Raw genomic sequence first — 17,091 nt, forward strand, 5'->3', positions numbered from 1 at the left:
GATACATTTACTTGTCAGACGACAAATGTGAACGCATTGGGAGGCGGTAGGGGCTATAAGCTCAGGGGTTTGATTCATAATCACTCAGCTGCTAAAACATTCTCCACAGATGCAAGCGGACAGCACATTTGTCACTATGAAGGATTTTGACATGTACTGATCACAGGGCAGAGATATGGAATGATGATGCTGCTCAGAGCGCTTGGCGGAAACTCTGTCCCTGCAGAGTACGGTCATTATCCCCCTCCAGCCAGAGCATTAGCATTTTCATATTACTTGGGATTTTATTTATTAAAAATCAATCCAGAAATATTTTATGATACTATTTTATTTGCATTTATTCCTTCTAATTGTTCCTTGTAGAAAATCATTTTGATATTCCATCCTCCATGGAATAAATTGTCTGAATGAAAAATGACCTCTAGCCTTCAAGCTGATTAGCAGTAACAAGCCAGGGTAAGGGTCATAATCGCATATATTTATTGGGCAGAATAGTAAGTGCATGGGTGATGATTATAAATGTTTTATTTATGTACATTTAATATCTGAGTAAAGTTTCATTATCTAGTGGTTTTAAATCATTTGAGTGTCCGCCCTGCCGACACACTCAGATTCCTGTGGCAATACATCTTATAGAAACACTTTTCCTTTTATATGGAAAATAGCTTACTCATGACTATTATTATTCTCTGCTTTCATCTCTAGCTCATATAAACTACAAGTCCTTCAAGTTATTTAAGAGCAATTGGCTGTTGAGAAATGTGTCTTGCTTTAGTAGCTGCTAATAGCTCCTTTTGAAGAAAGATCACTGTGATTACTTTACCTCAAACTGTTTCCATTTGGGAAAACCATCAAGAAACAAGAAAATATATTATGGGCTTGATGACTAAATAATGACATTCTTAAAGATAATAGGGGTTACCCAAGTGCCTCTCTTATAAACCACCCCCACCTTGGGCTGCTCGAATCAAAAGAAAAGAAGATGAAATTGGAGTGGGGACATCGGAGAGAAGATGGGAAGTGAGCTGAGGGTAGCTATCGACACCACGCACACCGCTACCCCCCCGCCCACTTCCTGTCTAGCTGGCTGCAGCTGAAGCAACAGAAAAGCCATCACTGACCCTGTCACAAGATCTGCTCTTATAGCACATAACCTGAGCGAAAAAGAATAAATTTCCCCATTAGAACAAACAGAAGTGACTTAAACATTTGCCAGTTGGGGTAGTTTAGCAGTTTGGTGTCCATCCTCAGCCCTAATCAATATCTTGAATTAAGGTGGTGGATTAAGATGAGCTTTATCTACTGTATAGGTCAAAACTTCAACATTCTCTGACTGTCTGGCCTGCCTCATATCATGTTCCTCTTGAGGTAACATTTTATGTAAGTTTTGAACTTCATTTTAAAGTCAGACGTGGTATTTCAAAATAATAAATTTGGATAAATGGACCAGAATCTACCTATATATTTTTTCAGTTATGAAAAATCCAGTGAAGAAGGCAATGGATACTACTATGAATAGGAAATTTGCTGAGAATGGAGAAAATAAAGAAGGAAAAGTTAGATCACATACTTTAGAAATGTATTGCTCTATGTCCTATTAATGTCATAAGCTAATCTCTGATCAGTAAATGAAAGGTTTTTTTATGGAACAGTAATTTTTATTTATATATGTATAATAGTTGTTGATGGTATCTGCAGCCAGATGTCAGGAAGAGGAAGTCATTTCAGCCCCTTTCAGTCCCCAAGAGGCTATTAACTTTATAATGACGCAAACTAATATTTAGACACAACTCCCTAGCTTTTACCAAAACAAAACAAAAAAAATGTAGCTATATCTTTATTCAAATAGTCAGTATTTTTAAAAAACATTTCGGCAGGCAAGATATCATCAACTGGGTCCTAAGCACTTAGCCTAACATTTATTATCTGGCAGCCAATAGCTGACGACATAAAGGAGTTTCTCATTAAAACTATTAAAGTGACAATCTGATTATATGAAATGATATGTCCAACGGCATCATAAATTATGTGACCTAATGTTTCACAAATTAGATTACACATGACTTTATCATAAAATAACTAGCTTTTCATAAATAAAACTTATGATGGGAAAGTTGGTAGACTTGGTAGTTTTCTATATTTATTCCCTTGATAACAAAATTATGGCCATTTGGAAAAGAAGTAAATATTCACATTTTATCATTATGTCATTCCATGTATCTCATTCAGCAATCATAGTTATCTAAGAAGTCACTTAGAGTTTTTACCACTAAAAAATAAAATCATGTATCTTTAACATTTCCCATTAATATCCATGTTTTATATCACACATATAAATCACAGCTCTGAAAAACCTGTGAATCAATGGAATGGGAGTGTTTCCAAAGAACTGCAATGGCCATCCCTATACCATTGTATTATCAGCAAATGGAGTCTAACTTAAAATCTGATATTGGCCTTGGAAACTGTAGAGCCACTGGCCATTCATGGAGGGGACTGCACCTTATGCCTGAAGTACCAGCATGGTTACTGGGGAGTAATACTGTACCTTAGAAAGTGCGGACCTTGAGGCACGATACTCAGGACATAACCTCTGCCAGGACAGGCAGCCGAGGAACACCAGACATACAGGCCGGGACGAGCAAAGAGCGACCCCTTCCACTACATGGCTTTGCCTGAGGGTGTCTGACTATCTGTCTCTCTCATACAGCACTTTTGAAATAAATGAACTTAATCCTTAAAAGTCTACAGGAATGAGAAAAATCATACTTCATCACATATTCCACAGAAGAAAAAAATGGAGGAATTTCTGGTAAAGGAAAACCAACACCAGAGAGAAGAAATAAGCTACCTCTAAAGTGCTCCAACTTACAATACTTTACATATAATTTATATGTGGTGACTCAAGCAAAATTGAACTACATTCCAAAATTTTACCTATATCCCAGAATCAGTACATTCTGATGGAAGAAGAGAGTGAAGAAGTAAAAGCACATACAGTTGGAGGAAATTTTGTAATATGTGTTAGTTATGTAAGTTTTCTTTGACCCAAGGTTTATTTGGGAGTGAGAAGTATTTTTTATTTTGAGTAAAAAATAAAGTTGTACCTTAGTATCATTAACTGACAACTGACTGTATCTGGAAATAGTAACTGAAAGCTAAGGAAGTGAGACCCAATGCTAAAAGATCCATTCACTAGCTAGATGTGGATTTTTAAACATTTCGTCTTATTTCTCCATAAAGCTAGAAGCAAGTTCTGCCCTGGATGTATGGATATAAATTCCAATGTCAGCTTGCATCTACACGTAAGTTTAAATTTTCTCCTTTTGAAGCCTTTCTTAAGAGCATCCTTAACACGCTGATATAGACTTCCCCAAATAATGGTTATTTTCTACTTAGTGACCCATCTCAAAACCTCTTTTAATAACATGCTCCCAAGTGCCCAAAAAGAGTTCTACATCAAGGTATAATTATGTGAAATGGGTCAGATTTATAGAATAAATTTGTTTCTGTAAACAATTTATAAGCACATCAAATGCCCAATTATAACTGAAAATATTGTGCAGCTTCACAAGCTGAAAAACTATCTTCTGAAGCCATATCATTTAATGGGAAAGGGCTCAGAATTCTTTATGTCTGTAAAGCAATTTAGAATATAAGTTGTTTTCCTTGTAAAGCTACATTTTTTTTTTAGTCAAAAATACAAATAGGAAACTTACCCAAGTTCTCTGATCAGGCAGTTGGAACTGGGAGCAAAATTGAAACAAAAACAAAAAATTACTTCTGTATCAGTATCTTTACTAAAATCTATCCTTTGAGAAATTAACATTTATACTAACTTAGTAATTTTTGCTTATCATGTGATTATACCTTGAGTAAAAGCTGTGGATGTGAAAATTAAATATTTTTATAACACTGCTGAATTTTCTCTATTTATGTTAATTAAATTTTAGAATTAAGTTTATGAGCCAGAATGCTCTTTTTACGAAAAAGCTAAATAATACCTACTACCAATTCTTAAATAGCAAAGTAGATACTTTTTGTCTTTACTCATTACAAAACATGACTCCTAAATTTTACTTAAATAACTAAAAATAAGAAATTTCCTGAAAAATAGTCTTTTGCATTTTTATGTTAATAACAAAGCAAATAAGATATCTACGTAAATGTAAATCACAGAGCAACAAAAGATAATCTTCTTGGACTCAGACCATCATTAGTCAAAACACCTGAATTTAAAGAACTATAAAGGCTTAGCTATTTATGGCAATTCATGACAAGAATCACTGGAGAAAACTGGAGTGGTTTAGAAGCTCTTCCAGGACACAAAAATATCATACCCTTAAAAACATTATTTTGCTGGTTAAACAAGCTGTGTCTTGCTATCTCAAGTCTTGGTTGGTATCTTTAATAAGGAAGACACATAGTTTTTAAGGATGAAAGATTTATCACAAAAGAAATATAACAATAAGAAACACTTGTTGAAAGCAAAATGGAAGATGAAGGGCAGAAGACTTAAGTGACTTCACATCAGTACATAAACGATAACTTAGAAGACACTAGTGTTTTCCTAGTTCCTTGGGATGCAGTAACAGGATAGTCAGATACTTTATAAGAAAGAAAATAAAGATGAATGAATAAAAAACAGAAATAGAAGTAAAACAATTTCTGCTGCAGATGTAGACAAAGCCAAACATTTGAGAATAAAATGCATATTTTATTGCTAATATTAAAAGTATAGGAAAATCAAACCAAGAAATAATAGCCAGTTTTACAATATGTTAATGGCAAATGGCAATTCAAATGAGCTATTAATGTGAGCAAAGTACCCAACAGAGAAATCAATGAAAAGAACATTCCAAAACTCACACAGTAATATCACTCCCTTTATCTCATCTACTTATGGCTGTAGTTCCTTTTAAAAAAAATACAACTTAAACTAAGATTCCACAAGTAATTTTCAACCATGTAGTCAGGGAAAAACTCTACAGTGCTATTTCTCTATAATATGAAACTACCTTATTTATAAGAAAAAAATAGAAAATTAAATAGTCCTCCAGTGGCCTGATAAAAGCAAACATACTTCTTTAACCAATGAACTAAGAGAAGTTAGAATCTGAGAATGATAAAAACCAGCATCTGTCTTTTAATTTTAATGTATGTGTCCCTATATCTTCTAGGTATTTTTGACAAGAGTTTTAAAAATACGCATTATTATTTGAAATGCAGTAACACGGCCTAATAATCTTTCAATAAAATTCAATAAATATTTATTGAGGCATTCACCTTTCATTGAGTAGAAACTGTGCAAACAGATATGTTAAGTAGAACACAAAAGCGTATGAAAATGGTAAAATCATGTTTGCTCAGAAAATACCACTACTAAGCACTTATGGATCTATTTATGTTTCCCTAAAGCATTGAGAATATGTGGTCTCCTCTTTATAATTATGATAACCTTGAGAAATAGAGTAGATATTGTTCTCATCCTAAAGATTAAGATACATACCCCCAGAGGGCCCATGTGATTGGTTCCAATATACTTTAAATGGAAAATGAAGTAATAAATGGTCTTATCCCAGCACTTACTTAGCTACAAAATCAAGCTCTGGGAGCAGAGGCAAGTCCCTCCATATTGGCTCTGTGCCACCCTATTGCTGCCCAGTGAGGAAGCGCAGAAAATACAGTTAAGCATGTTTACATGCACATCTAGATACATGGTAGAGATGTGCCAAAAATCTGGCTCAGGGGACAGCAGGGGGTCTTTTACTGACATTCCTTTATATTCAAAATGGAATACTTCTGCACCCATCAATAAGAGCTTTTCCTTATTTAGATCCTTTCACATGCCAAGTACAGTGTTAGCTACAGTAGTGCATGAAAACTGATCCTCACAGCTACCCTGGTGCTGCTGGAAGGAGCGTTCCCATCACTCTGACAGAGAAGGCTCAGAGAGATGCCCTGCAGTGCTCAAAACCTAAGCACTTGTGCTAATAACTAGTGGAGCCACTTGTAAATCAGTTATTTCTGGCTTAGAACCGTGGGCAGTTTTTGTTTGTTCATGGGTGGATCTGGAGGCTAGATGGAATGTGATAAATTAGAAAGAACAAAAAAATTCTACTGAAACTTCAGAACATCCGAGGCAGGTTTTCTGAAGGTTTGATGGAAATAGGGTGACCCAAGTTTCTCCCAGGTAACAGTCTCTAAGTCGCCTGTATCCCAGTGATACACAGCCGTGACACATGCAAACAGCTGCGATGGTTAGAAATTAATGAAATATTTCTGTAGTCCTTAGTCAAAAGCCTCTGCCCCAAGTGCCCTGAAACCCACCCCCCCGCCCACTTCCCTAACCTCCTCCCCAAACCCCTTCAGGTAGAGCTGACCATTAACAGTTGGTACAGGAAGGACCCCAGAACCCTGCTCCAGTATGTAGCGGTCCAATCAGATTGGTCAATCTTCATGACATGCCAGGTGAAAAGTATTTTGATCATCACCCTTGGGTCCCATTGTAGTTGCAGCACATAGCAACAGGCAGCCCTCTGCACAAGGCACGAGGTTCTGGTGTGGGAAGCAAACGCAGTGCACTGTGCTCCCACAGGCATGTTCGCAAAGGTCCTAAGGAAAGATTGCTGTGCTCCAGGTACTATACATGTGCCTCATCTTTTGTGACCTTTCATTACCTTGGAAATACTAAAGGAGAGCATATTTTCTTATATCCTATAATTAAACATAGGTACATACTGTATTTGCGACAGCTGCATGCACAAAGGGAGGTACTGGTAGACAAAGTCTCCCATCTCATGAACCAGGAAATTTACCTTGGCTAGCTGGAAATCTTTGAACTTCAGAGATGGGGACCCTATACCCAACTCCCTCATCTTACAGACAAGGAAACTAGAAGCCAGGCAGACCGGGTCACTCAAAGACGCTAAATTCCAGCTTCTTTTCCCTCCATTACATATACCATGTACCCATAGCACTTAATTTTGAAGTGATTAATTACGAGATTTTAAAGATCATCAGAATAGGAAAACAATTTGATTATTGTAATTAAATGTCTATAACTACAATATCCTTGTATCATTGAGGCCTGAAAGTATAATTTAGAGCAGCTAAAATGTAAGTACTTCATAAACATTTATTATTTTAGAACTTGCTTCTTTTCTGTAAATTATATCATTCTTTAGCCTTCCTATAAAAAATGAATACTAACTGAAATATTTCTAACCCTTTTAATATTAAACTATAGATACTTTCTCAGTTTAAAACCCAAGAGAATCTTTGAGCACTGATAGATTTCCCCCGGCTAACCCAGAAGATGATATTTCAGCTTAGATACTTTGTCGTTCAAGACTTTGGGAAGGTACTTGAAAAAGTGAAGAAGAGGTAACAGAGAGGGCTGTGGGGGGCGGGGTGGGGGGGGCAAAAAAAGAGTCATAGCCTAGGATGATAAAATTTAATTACCTCTTAACTTTCTATAAGATAGCCTGCATAAAATTCCACCAATTTTATTAGAGGACCATAATGATTGCTTTGAAGAAGCTGAAGCACAACAAATCAGTTTAGAGTTTGCATTCATTTTTATAAAACTTTTGCTTTCTATTTATAAAGATCAGAGCTTATGTCTTTAAAAATATAAAAATTAAAAATAAAATATCATTAAATCAAGAACCCACATTCAAGATGTTTATATATTTGTTCTTTCAACAATTCTCCACATTTTGATTAATTATGTAAGCCAGTTTTTAAAAAATGAGCAAATACGTTCAGACACAGAGATAAGCAATAGATAACACTGTTTTGTATTTTCCTTGCAATGAGAAACTGTATATATTTTGATAAATGGATACAACTCCACTTAGCAATGGGTCTGTGTATTGTGGTGAATTCCTGTGCAATTACAGAACTTTTCTGGAATGCCCAGTGGTCTCTAGATAAATCCCTTCTCCTTCTGTGGTAACAACTTGTCAGGTAGACTCATTTCCTGTTTTTATCTAAGCACTAAAAAATCCTTCATGGGTTTGGGACAAGTCACAGTGTGATCCATTTCTTGCTATCAGTAACTTTTAAGCACAAGAGACAACTTCAGTATTTAGTCTCTTAACTGAATTTTGCTAACTCCAAAATACACTTTGGCTCAATAAATAGTTAATAGCAGACTATAATGAAGACCAAAAACCATGGTATTTTTACACATATTTTAATTACTTTTTCTGTAAAGAGTATGGATTTTAATTCTACTAGAATTTCCTGTGTTCTTCCACACCAGCGTCATAGGAAATCCTAATGTTCTCAAGATTTCTTTCATTTCATTGCACCTGCTTTTCAGGATCAACAAGTTAGTTTACAAGCTTGAAGTCTCAAATTCAAAATACTTACTTGTGGGTGAAATAAGAATCCTGGAGAAGGTCTCAAGTATTTCTCTTTTAAAGCTTCAAGTGGATCAGTTAGTTTTCTTTTCTCTACTCTGAAAGGTTAAAATTAGATTTTGGATAGGAATCAGTCTCATATATCAACAACTACATAATCACTGACATTTAAAACAGCTAACAATAAAGCAAATGGTAAGTTTCTGAGAAGCACACCAATAAAAATATAAAGACATCTGTTCAATTCTTAAAGAATACTCATGGCACTTCTAGGTGTTCAAAGAAAGGAGGTCCTATTTATAATGGAAAAATCCTATTGAATGACTAGTAATTATATAATGAGGAAATATAAAAAATGAAGAGTCATGAAATCAGAGGAAATTGGTGACAAATTTGGATCTTTCCACTTCACATGTAAACAAGAATGCTTGGTGATTTTGAAATTGTGAGGGCAGGGTTCATTTTGAAAATTGAAGTCATTTTCTATCAAGAAGGTACTCCCACAAAGATACATTCTATTTCTTCCATATTTGCCAATAACAGCAGGAGAGTTTCTAAGCATGCTGTACGCACTGCGAGCCACTCTTTGAGGTATAAGCATCTTCGTTTGGATGCCACTGCTGATCAACAGGGCAGGTGAAAGGGGAAGAGGTTGTGGTAGGTAGAGGACAGGGAACTTTTTGAAGATCGAGAGAGACATACAAAACTTATATATCCCTCTGCTTTAGCAAACTTGTGATTTTATTTTCTATTAAGCATATAGGAAATGACATCATGGGTTGAATTAATTTCTTTTACCAACTGTGGATAATAGTCTTTGAAAAACTTGAGTAAGTACACTTTTAAACTAGAATCACAATGAATAAAAACAGCTACTACTTCTTGAAATTTTATATATGCTATGTTTTGCAAACACTATTTCACTTACTAAAACAGGTGCTCTTATATCTATTTCATGGATGAAAAAAATGTTTAAAACATGGGAAAGATGAGATTTCAACCCAGGTCTTACACTATAACTGGGTTTAGGCTTTTCATGAGTTTGGTAAAACGGCAGGCCCAAGGGTCTTAATCAAGATTGAAATACCAGAGAGAAGTTTGACGTTAGAGGGAGCAAGAGGAAGATTAGGAGGCGATGGAGAAGAGTGTAATGGGTAAGTGAAGGATCTGGAAGTCCACGGCCATTGGCAGGGACTAAGAAAGGAAGTCTGGGACATGATGTTCACAAAGGACTAACATATATATCACTGAGTTGGAAATACTGATACAATTCTATGGGCAATGAGTAACACATAATCTACACACAAAATATGGCTGATCTGCTTTTGCTTCTTTTTCCTTCTCTAGTAATGGGGCTGCTACAGGATTTAAGACATAATAATTGAAAAAAGATTTGGCCAAGCATGACATACTGATATCTCTGAGATATTTTTTTATTGCCTTTTTTTATTCCCCATGTCACGTGCAAGTAGAAGTAGCCCTTAACACACTCAAACTGTTTCTTCATTAATATATCGCAGATAATGTAGGTAGAAAAAAAAAAGTTTTAAACGAAAAAGAAGGTGTGTAGCTCTAGTACCTATTAAACAATAGGAACTCAATAAATATTGTTAAATGAAAGAAGAGATTGTCCTTCACAAAAGAGAATCAGGCAAAAATGTGCAAATACTTTCAGCTTAAATAGGTCCAGCAGAAAAGTATCTATATCTTCCATTAACACTTAATGATGTTCAAGATTTGGATGAGAAAGTAAATGTGAAAATGCTTGGTAATACTTAAAATACATCATAAGGGTAATTATTGTTATTCTTATCTTCCAAAGAAAACTAGTATCTAAAAACTAACATTTTGAATGGTCAAAGGAGCATTACAGTGCTCTGCAGAACAAACTTTTCATTAAGCATATATGTGTCCCCCAAAGATTTTTGGATGCATTAAAGGAAAATGGATAATGAAGGCATTCAACAGAGATGTGCTTTTTCTTTTAAGCTGAAGACTCAAGTTATACACAAAACATTTTTGTGATTAATATTTCATTTACTTGGGGCTCCTAACAGATTTATGTCGAAACAGAATATCAGCAGTGCTTATTAAGGATTGTTGGTAGGCTAACAAAGAGTAAACTCTTGCTGTTCTGTGTCCCATTTCATTCCAAATAACCCGACCCACTTAAGTACCCACACATATTTGCATTAATCCTTCAGGAGCCTCATTCTTCCGCCACTTGACAACTTGCTTTAAATATGGCTTTCCCATATTTTCCACTTAAAAAAATATGTTTAAAAATAAATTTATTGTCAAGGGAAAGAACTCCGTGGGTCTATTCCAAAACCCCAAATTCAGAGTCATCCAAAAATAAGTCCAAACTTCGACTTTTGGAATAAAAATGAATTCACTAGATCAAACAACTATACTCTCTGCTTTATAATAATAATTAAAACGGGTTGTTAAAAGCCGTAGCTCTATGGTGTAAACACTAGCTTTCCTACCTAGGTCCGCATTGATCCGTCTCCCACCTACCCTTACCTGTAGATAGGGTCCATAAAGAAAGGGGTGGGTCTAGCATGCTGCAAGGAGCCGTCTGATGCAGGTCTTGGTTCAATGTTGCTCCCTTTCTTTTCCCCAAACACATGGTTTTTTCGAGGCTCGGTAAGCTTTGTCCCACTGGCTCTACTCCTACTGCCCATGCTTAGATCCAGGGGCTGGTCTTGACTTGTGGCTGGCGTGGCCGAAGGCTTGGAGGGTACTGGAGTCAAGGGCTTCTCGTCCTTTCGCTTAGTGGTGAGATCAAAGGGAGACTCAGAGCTTCCCTTCTGCAGTTTCTTTACTTCACTTGGTGATTGGGGTTCCATTTTCAAAGGTAACGATCGCAAGTCTCTATCAGGAAATGGGTACATTGACTGAGAGAATGCTGGAAAAAACGGGAGGGGAAACATGGAAGGGTAAGGTAAAGCTCCAACTTTTTTGTCTTGCAGCCCCACCAGTCCTGTTGAACCAAAGTATTTTTCAGCAATAGAAGCAATAGCCTTTATAGAATCATTCACAGCTCCTGACACCGCAGTTTGCTCCTCTAAAGATGGTGAGAAAATGGAATGATTGCTGTATTCTTTCTTATTATGTATTGAAGCCAGATTCTGCAGAGGGCTTACTTTGTCTTTGAACATTTTACCATTTTCTTTAAATTTTTCTTTATCACTTTCAATGTCACTTTCCAGATCAGAGCCCGAGGTTGTTTCCAGGTCACTGCCACTTGGTGTACTGACATCATCAAGGTCACTACTCTCTGACTGGTCACTGATTTTCTCAAGAGGCCTCTCTTCAGAGGACCTCTCGGGCTGGAGCTCCACTGGCTTATTGTCCCCTACAGGTGGGTGTTTAGATAGTGCCTTCAAAATATCCTGTGTAGCTGGCAGTATCTGAGGATGTGTCATGAGGGGACTTTGACTTTTGTTTGTCTGTTCAGTACTTGATAGTCCTTTAACAGGAGAACTAGCAGGTATCAAAGGAGGCCTGTGGTACAAGCCGGAAGGAAACAGACCAGGGAAGCTAAAAGAAAATCCAGGAGCTGTTGGAAAGGTAAGACCAGCAGGATGCCTATTGGCGCCAAAATAGTCAGCAAGGCCCGGGTTGGCATGACTCATATTAACCATGGACGTTTTATCCATAGCTGGGGTTCCAGGAAGTGAAATGCCTTGGCCAAAAAATCCACCTGCCGCAAAATGGTTCTTGCCCTCACAAAACCTCCTGTGTTTATTTAAGGAAGACGTAGTGCTGAACATTTGTCCACAGTCTTTGCACTTGATTTGGGTTCTGCAATCAGCATGCATGCGCTTATGACGACAAAGGTTTGAAAACTGAGTATAGGATTTATGGCAGACCTCACCTGTGTGCAAACAACAAAAAAGAATCTCAGGCTTTATGGCAATTGCTTCTGAATTTAGCAAGTATCACAATTGGTTTACCCCAAATTTCAATTAGGAAGCCAGGAAAAGATGTTGGAACTCCAATCTGGGTGCTCCAAACACAGAAAACCCCATTTCACTAGATTCCAAAGCAAGGCATCCAACCTGACAAATGTCTTGGGGCAGCACAAATATTTCATATATATAAAAATATTTTATCACCCCCATTGCATAATATTTTGCATCATATTTTTGCCTTTAAATATTTATGAAAAAGTCAAATTCCAGCATACATTGACTTCCCACCCAACTGCTACTCTAATAGAACCTTTAAAATTAAAGCCTTGAGAAGTATTAAACATGAAACATAACAGGAACCCCTTTAAAAGTTTAGACCATTTAAAGAATTCGGAATCGCAGGCACCAGAACAAAATAAAACAGCCTTTTCGCTCAACCAGAAACTTCACCTTTCTTCCCTCTCCCCTTGGGGAAAAAGCCTGTGACTGCCGTACCATTATTTAATTTGAATTATATCATATGCTCTCATCATTCACACATCAAAGCCACACAACAATGCACATTGTGTATTCTGAGACATTTTTAACAATCATTTTCATGATTTGAGAAAGACTGACATAATTTACAATGGCTCTATTTTAAGCCTGCAAAGGAAACTAAATTGAATGTAGCCCATCCTGCATTGCTGGTTCCCATGAACTATGATCACGTCCTCCGACTTCCCCTCACACCAGTGGCTGTGCTAACCTTCCTGCATTTATGAAACCCCCGTCCTTGGGAAACATGTCCACTTGTTGTCATATCTGCGCCGGGTATCTCAGGGCTTGGCTATCTGTGTGTGATAGCCAACTACGGTCAAGACGGGGAGAGCGCTGTGCATGCGCTGATGCTGATCCGGAGAGGGCACAGCGGAGGGTGTGGCTGGGAAAGAGCCTTTTTCCCTGAGAACTTGCTAGAGGAGCAGAACACCTTTCTCCTCACCTAGGTGCAAACAGATCTGAGTCTATTTTAAGACCAAACTCTGTAACCCTTAAGAACTCCTTTGCTAGGTAAGAATCCCACTTACTTCACAGTCCAGCAGGATGACAGGATTTGTTTCCTAAGCATCACAGTTTTTATTTTACTTTAGTAAAGATGAGCCCACCTTATGTGTCAGCTTATTTTAAGGTTTCTGTGCATGTTAAATCGATACAGAAACATCACATACTTCCTTGGTAATTGGTGAAACAAATTTATGCAAGAAATTAAACTGAAGACAAAAACAACCTTTATTGCTTTCATGTGATGACTGTCTTTAAGCAGAGAGTGGCTGAGCTCCTGAGTCAAGGCAATAATTTAAAAAAAAATCATTCAAAGGAGATTTTACAGACCATCAGTCCTGCCAAACTCACCCAGAACTTGGATTATCCCACACACCACCAAATAAGAAGCAACCAAGTGATTCCGTATCTATTTTTTTTACTACTAACAATTAAAATGCATTACTGCATATACCAGTGTGCTTAGTAACATTAAAAGAGTTTTCAACTGTGGGATGATTCACAACATCGTTGAGGCTGTAATAGTCATTTTAATGGGAAGAGAAGATGTCGGTAATTTCTTTTCAAATCATTCTACTGGAATATATCGACCGGAGTCTCCTTTAAAAGTATATACTAGTTAACCATATGCAATATGAATATATGTGTATATATAAAAAAAGAATTTAAATATTATATATAATTAAATTCTTTGATACACTAATTTAAACCATATGATGTAGAGGGTAGAAACACGAGATTTTCACTAGTTACACTAATTCAGTAATATGAGTAATAAAAAGAAATAGTAAATAAAGTGTTGGAATTATAAAAGTACACTCATTAAGAAAGTGACACCTCTCTTCTGGGCTTTAAAATGTCTTATGGGTACTCAACCAAGGTGTAAGTTTTTAAAGGGTCTGAAACTTTTTGGCAAAGAAATCCTCTGTATACTTCTTTCTTGGAGTTCAATGGGTCTAGGAAAATCAAGAGATTCTCCGTATCAGAGTAGCAGGAGGTGCGTTTTTGACTTTCCTGGTTGAACCTTCCGTTACACGGATGAGCAGTGTCTGTGTCAGATCTCAAGAGCATAGAATCTAGGATGTTTCCTTAGGCAGAAGCTTTGTTTTTCTCACTCGAAGGCCTGACCTGGCCCACCACAAACCACCAGGCCTCCAGGTAAACGGCTCCATTGATGCTGAAGTCTATACTCTACTGTAATTTTCTCAGTAATAACGAATTAGCCAGCAGTTAACATTGCATTTTTCTACTTATTAAACAAATTAAGAGGTATTTTGAATATATGCAGCCTATTAGAGCATGTGGTTTCTATTTGGGAAGGCTGGAGGTTTTTGTAAAGGCAGTGAGTAATTACCTTAGTGATGGTGACTTTGGGCTCAGGCTTGGCGGTGCACTGTAATAAGAGACAGTTGCCATAAACACACCAGTGGGGGTAAATCGTGGTGTGTGGCCTTCTGGTGAGAAACAGATATCAACTCTAGGTGAACCTCCTCCACTCCAAAGTCTCCACACCAACTCCTCTTTTGTTCTGAAATTACATGGCTATTATTCATAATTACCCCATGGTTCTCTGTCAGATTTTATATTTGAAGAATGCCATCTGTTATTTAAATTTACCAATAATTACTGAAAATACATTCATGGGAAATCATTTGTGCAATCTAATTGGAGAGGGACACCCTATAGCGCTTTAAAGTGAAATACTGGACTTCAACACGATTAAAATTCCAGATCCCAGGATCTTAGATGACAGGAATCTGTATTTTCTGACTTTTTGTTTTAAATAATAAAGCATTAAATGGGTGATCCTAATTTGTTATGGTTTATTTCACTCTTTTCCACCAAAACATATATTTCTGAAAAATCAGAAATAAATGAATTACTCATGCCTGTAGTACTTACAAATACATTTTTAGGGCATTGCAGCCTAGAGTCCAGAATGTTTTTTCAAACAAGCCTAAAATTTCTATTGTATGCTTTATTTCCTGAAACTTTCAACAGAACTTTCCCAAGGGAGGCTAGAGCACCCTTTTGTCTACCTGCTAGTTGTCTTGTCTCCACCCAGGGGACCTGTGAGCCAAACAGGACTCTAGTGTAAGCTGGAAAGGGAAAGGGAAGCTCTCTTGGTGCTCGGAAGCAAGAAGGGGGCTGTGTCAACGCCAAACAGAGGGGGGCTAGTGTCTGGCATCTCCACGTTGGCACTGAAAATAGGGTTTTTTCCATTAGGTCCTGTGGTAGTATCTCATATACAGACTACAAACCATCAAGTATTTGTCAGAAAAACTGTCTTGCAGGGGTCCCTAAGTCAGAGGTTTTGCCAACTACTGGGTACGCTTCAATCAGTTCTAAGCTTATCTGGATCCAACATCAGTCTCGAAGTTTGTAACGCAGCTCAGTGAGTCACTGTGTCTATATGCCCAGCCAAGCAATGGATCAAAAGAAGTCCAGAGTCATTGCCCAGACGGATTGAGAAGCACTGATTTTTTTCCCTATGAAGTATTTCAGCTCAATGCAGGGAACAGGAGTGGATGGACAAAAGAAGAACCAAGTGAGGGCTTTATTTTACTTTATTTGAAGTGTGTTCCTAAAGTGTTCTGTACAGGGACATTTTAAGTAGGTGGTCGGATTGGATGTCCCCTGAAAACACACAAACCCACTGCCTGTAAATGTGTTTTAGTGTCGTGAGTTACAGAGGCAGTGTGTCCGGCATCAAAGTGAAAACGTCCTGCTTTTCAAGTAACAGAACTACCGATCTGCAGCCTGTGATCGGCAACAACGGGGAGATTAAAGGGCATTTTATTTCCCTCTCTCTCTCCCCACACATACACTCACACATGTACACACAGAGTCATAAGCCTACTTGCCAGGTGGGATTCTTCCGGCTCTTTCTGATCCAGAACAGGTTTTTATCACTTCATCTTGGTTACCGGTATCTGCTGTTTGCTGTTTTACAAAGCCATGAACGTTTTCAGTGTGAGACAAATCTGGTTGTCTCCATTAAATCCTACAACCTGGGGAGGCTTCCCTTTCAATATTTAACGACTTCTCTTTTCTCTACCTGTTATTGATTTCATCTCAAAGAAAACACCCCAGGGATCATAGACAAAATACCATGGGATCTGGTTATACAAGATTTTCTGGTATTAGAAAATAGCCCTACTGGATTGGACTGTAAATAGCTAATGCGGAGACCCCTCTAATGACCATGTGTGGCCACCCTCCTGATCACACAGTGCCTTTTGGACGAGAGACAGATGCAGGAAGGAGGGCTGGAGTGTTAAAAACTTACAGATGAAGGGCTTCACACTGCTGTGGATGTGCTTGTGTTGTTTGAGGCCTGATGAAGTGGCAAACGTTTTGCCACACTCCGGGCAAGCGTGGGCCCGGGCACCAACGTGCTGAGAGCGAATGTGCCGCTGAAGGTTGCTAGGGTCCGTGAAAACCTGCTAGGAAATGAGTACTGATTAATCGAGAAACTTAATTCAAGGACACACTAGAGAAGTCCAGGAGTGACTCAAGAAGGAATTTTGTTGATGTGTTTTGTTTTTGGTCATTTGTTTTCCCCAAAGGCCAAAAGAAAGTCATGTTTCCCAAGTGCGGGCTCCTCTGGGGTATGGACCGCACATCGTTCAGCTCTATGTCCTTAGCACCAAGTGTCCATTGGTATCAGCTAAACAAAATAATTAATGACATTATTAGACCATATTCAGGTCCTTTTGATCGCATTTTGAAGTGACTGGAGTTGGATAATAAAATGCAGG

The 17,091-nt window shown here is 37.6% G+C and overlaps 1 protein-coding gene across 4 annotated transcripts in view; it reads right to left on the reverse strand.

Moving 5' to 3' along the window:
* MECOM (MDS1 and EVI1 complex locus) overlaps positions 1-17,091 on the reverse strand; it is a 546,907-nt gene that overhangs the window by 18,526 nt on the left and 511,290 nt on the right. Inside the window, exons 7-10 of one of the 4 annotated variants that reach the window (XM_054580366.1) lie at positions 16,620-16,773; positions 10,896-12,252; positions 8,380-8,467; positions 3,720-3,746 (exon numbers count right to left, since the gene is read on the reverse strand). In XM_054580366.1, coding sequence (XP_054436341.1) covers positions 3,720-3,746; positions 8,380-8,467; positions 10,896-12,252; positions 16,620-16,773 — 1,626 coding nt within the window. Of the gene's footprint in view, positions 1-3,719; positions 3,747-8,379; positions 8,468-10,895; positions 12,253-16,619; positions 16,777-17,091 lie in introns of all 4 variants that reach the window. The other 3 variants (XM_054580389.1, XM_054580380.1, XM_054580373.1) reach the window with 3 other exon arrangements.

This window comes from Pteronotus mesoamericanus, unplaced genomic scaffold, assembly GCF_021234165.1.
Source record: "Pteronotus mesoamericanus isolate MK-2021 breed Mesoamerican mustached bat unplaced genomic scaffold, CSHL_Meso_final contig_116, whole genome shotgun sequence".
NCBI classification, from domain to species: Eukaryota; Metazoa; Chordata; class Mammalia; order Chiroptera; family Mormoopidae; genus Pteronotus; species Pteronotus mesoamericanus.